Source organism: Arachis ipaensis, chromosome B05, assembly GCF_000816755.2.
Source record: "Arachis ipaensis cultivar K30076 chromosome B05, Araip1.1, whole genome shotgun sequence".
Taxonomy (NCBI): domain Eukaryota; kingdom Viridiplantae; phylum Streptophyta; class Magnoliopsida; order Fabales; family Fabaceae; genus Arachis; species Arachis ipaensis.
Window position 1 is genome coordinate 18,502,821 of NC_029789.2, and position 8,209 is coordinate 18,511,029.

Sequence of the window (8,209 nt, forward strand, 5' to 3'; positions counted from 1 at the left end):
TTGAACATTACTTTTCCATTATCCCCACGTGACAGATATTGCAGCAAGCTAGCAGAGCCACATGTTAGGCTCTTAGCATCTTGGGACGTTTAGAATGTAATTCATATATTCATATATCAGGAATAAAGCAAGGAAGGGATAAAATGGAAGGCAATTAAATGACCATATTTCTCACTTGTAAAATTTGGACAGAAGTTTAGGATCAGAAATAGAGTGATTAGTTCCACTTCGAAATGAGGGGGAAAAAAACATACACACACAAAACTCTGACAGAAGATGAAGAAAATCCAGGTAGCTGACACCTCTTTTCTTCCTTTGATAAGTTGCAAAATAAATGTGATTAAATACATAAATTATATGTACTTCAATCTTCTGAAGTGATATCATTGTAATGAATTCTAATGCTTTTGCATCTTTGCAGCAAATTCAGCAGATGAAATAGACAAGTGAATAGAACAACACAACCCCACCATTCTCAGAAATTGCCAAAAGAATTCAAACTCTGCATGAAGACATCAGGGCCCATAACAGCTATTAGAATAAAATAACCATTGAAAAGGCTGCCATTCCAACATCAAATGCTTAGAAAAAGCTACCAAGTATGGCAAGGAATTAGGGTAAAAAAACAAAGCATATCATGATCTACATAACAAAATTTCATCTGCACGGAGATAGAAATCAAAGAACTACATCAAATTCAGATAACAGCATTGGAACTCAATAAAGATGTTTGATGTATTCCTCTTCCAAGCAAACAACTAATAAAAGTGTCCATACCTGTACTCTCTGCTTGGAATCCCATAGGGGATAGAATCCAAATGATAATGTGTCTGTTCAGCTCCAGAACCAGTGCCTTGAGGATTAGCAAAGGTAATTGTGTTAAGGTTCTGGTAACTTCCAGTTCCACTGCTGCCACCAGTTGTAGCAGTCAGTGATGTCACAGTGGATGATGACTGTGTCATAGATTGTGATTCCACAGGCTTTCTTGAACGGTTGCGGCCACGGTGCATGTGTCGCTCACAGTACTTGGAGTCCGGGTATGCTTCCTTAGAGCACCTCCACTTTTTCCCATCAGTTCTCCTGCATCGTCCTGGCTCCGGGTCCACCTTCTTCCCATAGAAAGAACAATAACTCACTGCAAAATTACATGCACTGTTAGTTATGCATGCTTCTTTATCACCATTTTCTAGAAAAGCCTAAGGTCACAAATAGTCACACTGCTGGCAGCATAGCAACATAGACAAAACCTAAGTACAAATCTACATTTTATAAAGTCCAGATTTATCAAGATAATTTACCAGCAAGATTGTTACAACAGCAGAAAGCTGCATACAGGGAAATAAAAAACAAATCACAAATCCGTGTTTCTTTCTCTCAATAATCCAATTAATCCATGCCACTAAGAAAGTATGTTTAGTTACAATCAAATACTATACCATACCCTACAGCAAATAGTATAGGTCTTTAAGGTACAAAGGGGGCAATACCGGAATACCCATCCTTGTTCAGTGTTCAAGGGTGGAGAACAAAGTCAGTGATGTCAGTAACAAACAACAAAAATGGCATGAAATTTATCATTTAGATATTTAAGAAGGGCCTAATAAAACAAAGATTGAGAATATTATAAGGGAAAAAAAAGGAGTGAGATTTAGAGAGAAGAGAGGACTCACGGGCAGGGTGGTGGAAGAAGGAATGGGAAATGGAGTCAAAGCTCTTCTGAATGGGGATAACAAGATCAGGAGGAACAGGAAGACCAGCCACCATGTACTTGTAAATCAGAGCTTGGTGCTCCAGTTCCTGCCACTGAGACACTGTGAATGGCGACCTGCTAGTACTACTCATCATCCCTGCCCCACTACCACTACAACCACCACCACCACCACCACCAACACCACCACCAACTCCAGCACCAGTACCAGCACCAACACCAACACCAACACCAACAGAATAAACAAAAGAGAAAAAATTGAGACCTGAGAAGCAGAAAATTGGAGCAGGGAAGGCTTCCAGACCAAAAATCAAACACGTGGGGTGCATACACAGATCCAACTCTGTCTTGTCGGAAGCATATAAATATATATATATAAAAGAAAGTGCGGTGTGAGAAGGTGTACTTGTTACTTGTGTTAGGGAAGGAAGGGAGGGAAGGGAAGGGAAGGGAAGGGAAGGATTAGTGTTTAGGCAATGCAATACAAAAGCTATTTGGCTATTTGCTATGTATGTATGTATGTGTTGGTCCAAGAACCAAGAAGAAGAAGAAGAACAAAGACCAAGTTGAAGTGTTCAAGTTTTGTTTTTGCTTTGTCCTTTTTATTTTTTGTTTGTGTGAGATGAGATGAGTACTTTTGGTTTGGGTTCCTTCCTTACTCACTTTTATTGCAAGCAAGCCTCTTCCCAAAATTTCTCATCTACATCTACTCTTCTATTATTACCATCATCACTCTTCACCTAATTACTCTTTTCTTTTCCCCCTCTCTCTCTCTACTTTTTCACTCTTAAGGCACCATCTTTTTACTTTGCTACCTTAATACCATCAACCATCTCAGAGTTCTAGTTGTCTTGTTTCCAAGGAGCAAAAAGGTTGTTATATGAGCCAATTTATGTTAGTTGGTAAAGGGAAATACTGTTGATTAATTAATGCTATATGAACTCATTAAGAAAAATGTAAACATTATTGTTCTTAAGAGATACTATTTCTTTATTTATTGATTAGTACTAGCATTTTGATAATGTAACAATTAAGAATTAACACAAATTTAATGGACAGTGAAAGTTAGATGAAGTGAAGTGGTGCCTTCCATTCTCTCACCGGTCCTTCCACTCTTGTATTTTTCTTTTCTTACCTTACATACATTGGTTCCTTCCATGTGTCTATTTTCCGTATGTACTACATATATTTATTTATTTTTATCTCAAATTATTTTAATATATATATTTTATTCGAACATAATTTTATATATACACGTAATAATAAAAAGAAAAAAGCAAAAGTTTTCTTGTATGTATGTATGTATGTATGTATGTATGCATGTGTGATCACATTACATATTCACATGTGCCCCCTCACCCACCACTTGCTGCCACCCCTTTAGCTGACAGCAACCACACGTGATGGGCCGGAAGAGGGCCGGGCCCAGCGGCCCAAAGCACCAAGTGATAATGATATTTGGGCAATGGGCACCGCTGGAGGAAACCACCCTTTGGTTGCCGGAATCCAGGTAACATTCGATGTGGGACCTCAACACAGTGTGAAAAAGCCGAAAATCACACACAAAATTGTGGTCCAAAATCAATGGCCTAATGTTAAATGCTCAAGATTCTAGTTTTTGGGGTTCTGTATCAAATATCACTCACCACATTACACTGCCTATGTACCATGTACCTGGTCATGGATGGGTTAAATTATTCGTTGCTAGCTAGGGAACCCATGCTTTATTGTTCATTCAAGGATGGACCACACCTATCTTGAATTTAGCACCTACCATTTTTTCTCTGTGTGTCTTGTGCTGTGCTTGGATTTAAGTGTCTCTTAGGAGATGAAATTGAAAGTTGAAACCCTGCATAGCCGACAGCTCCCACGTTCAGAGCAATACTAAGAGGTTGAGAAAACACACCATCATCAAGAAATGAATACTTACGTTTGTTTTCGTTAAGGAAGCTCACCAAGAGAATAACACAAAACAAGTCACCCCGATAGCAAGCAACTCATCGCTTTTTGTCCTCTCAGACACAAGTTGCAATAATTGTTTTTTTTAGTACGAATACATTTTCCTAATTGTTTTGCAAATTTACTCTCTTTTTTTAAAGGGGAAAAAAAAAAACACCCTCCAGTCTTTGCTACATCTTAATCTTGGAAAAGATTTGTATGATGTTCATGTGTTGAGGTTTTGGATATAGCACAAGCGATGGTTGTTAACAGGTACACGTAATGTCATAATGTAAATTGTGAATCACCCTCTTTGCTTGGGCTTTCTTTATCCATAGTTTTTATATGGTGGACTAGTTTGGTCTTGCTTACTTGGGCTTAAGCCCCATTAAAATAACGAAAACTTTCAAGAGGCACATCTCTATTTTGTAGGAATTATGCTAGCAAATGGCCCAACCCAATAGAGACTATGGAGTATGAGAAGCATAAGCATGATAATATGGGCCACATTTTCTTTAATTTTGGTATAACCATGATGGCATTGTATTTGCATTTCCAAGAAATTTTGTTCTGCTCAACATTTTTAAGAATTTAAAGGATGTTGGTTTGGTCGATACAAAATACAGTTTTCCAAAGGCCCAAACTCCATATGATTTTATTAATTTACTCACATGTTCGCAGTATTTATTTGCATTTGACCCGCATTTTGCAGATATTATTTGATCCGCAGAGTCATCGGATCGGATCTGTTCCGATCCGCACTCGGATAGCGGATATTGTCATGATATATGCAGATTCAATCTGCAGATCTGCGGATCCGCACCCATAATATAAACACTATAGTTGGCAATCCTAATTCCGTAACCTAGACACCTAGTAACGGCGCTGCTCTCCCTCTCCTCTCTCACCCAGACCCAGTCTCATTCACTATCCTAGACTCGCCGTTCACATCATCCATCACCATTGTTCACCTCCATCACCGAGAAGTCGTTCATCGTCGTGTCTCTTCCGTCGTCAGCTCAGACCACTGAGACTACATCAACTTCTCCATCTCCATCGTCGCATCATCGTCTCCTCTTTCAGCGCAGTGGTCGTCTACTCCATCGGCGCGGTCGTAATCTTTGTTCATCGTCTTTGTTCATTGTCGCCTGCTTGTCTCTGCTCTTTCGTCGCTTGCATCCTTTCTTCATTCTATTTGTGTTTCTCTAATGTAGATTTGTTTCTGCTCAATTAGGGTTCAAAATCTATTTTTATTTTGTTGATCTTTGATTTTTGAAATGCATATCTATTTCTGTTTGTTGTTTTTTGATCTAATTCTAATCATTTCACATTTGATTCATTGTTTCTGTTTCTACTGTTAAAAAGAATATGTTTCATTTTTGAAATGTATATCTTTGTTACTGTTATGGTGTCTATAATTGATATATTGTAGTATAAATATTGATGCTAAATTAGGGATTTAGGGTTTCAGTTTCTATTTTTTTTTATTTTGTTGATTCTTTTAAAATTAACAATATTTTTTATTTTTGCGGATATATCTAAAATCTGATCCGATCCTATCCGCAAATGTGCGGATATTGGATCCGATCTGATCTGATCCGTGTGCAGCCTTATTTTTAAGTGTCCTAGTTTAATGACCGGTGTGTTGCACGAGAAAGTTGAATCAACCCATTCGTATCAGATACTAATAAGGAGAGGACTCAAAATGGTACTTATATTCATTTGAGTGAATACCCAATTCGGCCCCTGATAATTTTTTCGTTTATGCAGATCCGATCTAATGAAATTAGTGCGGATGAGATTTCAGCCATATCCGATCTGATCTGGTCCGTGTGCAGCCCTATTTTTAAGTGTCTTAGTTTAATGACCCGTGTGTTGCACGAGAAAGTTGAATCAACCCATTCGAATCACATACTGATAAGGAGAGAGACTCAAAATGGTACTTATATCTATTTGAGTGAATATCCAATCCGGCCCCTGATAATTTTTTGAAGGACTATGAGGTCTTCAAACAAAAAAAATACCCTTTCTGCCCTTGATATTTAACTTTGTGAGACTAGTTAGTCCCTCTGTCAATGATCTCTCTTCAAAACATACTTATGTGACATGTAAATCACTAATATATCTTCTATTTAATTTTATAAGTAAAAATAATTTAAATTCACTAATATTTTTTAGTTTTACACAGTAAATTTAGCTAATGTATTTGAAAAAGGTAATAAAAAAATAAAAATAAAAACTAAACGGCTTTGACAATTATTCTTAAAAGACAACGAAACTCCCAACAAAAAAGAATTTGTTAATCTTGGTTAGTTCTTAATGGATAAATCAACAGTTTAACATGTTATGTAGGCTTATTTCGTTAATACAGAGAGAAAATATTGACAGAGGGGCTAATTAGTCTTATAAAAATAAAGATCAAGGGCCAAAAATGATTTTTTTTTTTGTTGACGGTCTCGTTGTCTTTCGAGGTAATTGTCAAGGACTGCTTAAATTTTTTTCTCTATCCATTTTCATTGAAGATAGAGGGGTAACATTAATTATGTATTTGAAAATAAAAGATATAAAAGATATGTTTAACTTCAATGGTAAACCTTAAACCTTAAACATGATACAATAAATCAGTAAGCCATCAATCCCAAATTATAAATTATAAAAAAAATCTTAACCTAAAAATTCTAATTCATAAACCATTAATACTAAATCTTAAACGATAGACCCTAAACCCATAAATTACTAAGTATTAAATTATAAAACAAAAATTACAAAATTTAAAAAGTCTGAAAAAAAAAAACCTAATAAACCCAAACATAAGAGTTCATACCTAAAAAAACCCAACTTATCATACAAGGGTGAGTTAACTATTGACAATGCAATTGAAATAGAATTATTCATCTCCACCTCCATCGATGCTTCTAGGAAAAAGAGAAATTTAAAACAGGACAAGAGAAAGCATATGTCTTAAGGATTTAGGCATATCTCATTATTTCCTACCAAATATAAAGATGACAAATTTATATTATACTTCTCTGTATTTTGTTCAATCAACAATTTATGGTTCTAAACAACTAACAAAGTTATTATTATTTTTTTCTAATTCATATTATTAGGTTTATTAATATGAACATTTTAGTTATTTTTACTTATAGGGTGAATGCAATATACGTTACACTGACACACTCATAACATTATGCTAAAATTTTTTAAGAATTGAATAACCAATGATTTGGTATATCATGAAACACATCATAAGTAGATAATATAATATTCTAATTAGAAACGACGAAAATCTGATACTCATAGTGCCAGAACACAATAAGAATAAAATGCACTAATGATTACTTCTTTACTTAATTGAAGAGAAATGTCATCCAGTTTGATAGACCACTTCAAGCAATTGTTAGATAGAATAAATAATAGAAATTAAGACATAATTCAATGTTGAAAAACTTTAATTTTGAATTTCAATTTCTATCGAACGAACTATTATTGAGCCTAATAACATCATGAATATTAATTTGTGTGTAAGGCCACATTCAATATTTATGGATTCACGGAATAAGTGGCCAGTCAGAAAGTACCTTACTAGATGGAGAGTACGAAAAGGTAAATATACACCGCTCTCTTTAATAATTAAAATGGCTAGTTTATAGACTTTTTGTAATAATTTCAAAATTATATTTCACATCATATACATATGTATCTAGGAAAGCTTCGTATTACCAAAATTCATTTTTAACAAATACCATCAACAATATAGTAATGTTTTATTTGGAATAGATCATTCTAACAATGTCATTGACATCATAGTGGAAGTGGAAAGTCAGGGAGAATACATAACCAAAACAATGACCGATCAAGTAAAATCATTTTATTCAAAGGGAGAAGGGATAATTCTACAGCTGAGATACGTTGCACAACAACTGTTCTTCCTCTCATTATTAGATGAGCAAGATAGATTTTACTTTTGCAAACCATGGGCTACCTTTAATGTGACGATCAAATTACCATCACATTTACTGGAGTATATTCAAAGAGAGTTTGGCCTGGATTATTCTAGCGATAACTATGAGTCTCAGCGATGAAGAATCTGAGAAAACAGAGGCGAATAATAAAAATGAAGATGAAATTAAATAAGCTATCTGATTGGGCAGTGATTTACCTATTTGTGAATTAATAACATTGGTAATTTTGTCAATGTTCTGTGTATGTATATTTAAATCCTATTTTTCTTTTATATTCTCGCAGTTCTGATATTGTTATCGGTAGGCAATACAAAAAAGAACATTGACTTCCAGTGAGGTAAAGGGATCATATATGGTAAGTTGTTTATCTCTACATATTGGATGTATCTAATATTTTTATTTTTTTTTAAAACTTGACACCAAATTAAAAGATATTTTTACTCATGAAAATTCAAAATGCTGACAAATCTATCCACGAATAAACAAAACTACTATTTCTACTTGTGAAAAATGGACTTTTGCTAACAAAATTACCCAAACCTTAAAAAAATTATTCAAAATTCTCAAAATACCCTCTAATATAACTTAACTCCAACTT

At 34.8% G+C, this 8,209-nt stretch overlaps 1 protein-coding gene across 2 annotated transcripts in view; it reads right to left on the reverse strand.

Moving 5' to 3' along the window:
* The window catches only part of LOC107643209 (growth-regulating factor 4), a 3,529-nt gene extending 1,603 nt beyond the window's left edge, over positions 1 to 1,926 (reverse strand). The window contains exons 1-3 of one of the 2 annotated variants that reach the window (XM_021123271.1): positions 1,671 to 1,913; positions 1,299 to 1,325; positions 778 to 1,135 (exon numbers count right to left, since the gene is read on the reverse strand). In XM_021123271.1, coding sequence (XP_020978930.1) covers positions 778 to 1,135; positions 1,299 to 1,325; positions 1,671 to 1,845 — 560 coding nt within the window. In that variant the 5' untranslated portion in view covers positions 1,846 to 1,913. Of the gene's footprint in view, positions 1 to 777; positions 1,136 to 1,298; positions 1,326 to 1,670 lie in introns of both variants that reach the window. The other variant, XM_016346796.2, reaches the window with a different exon arrangement.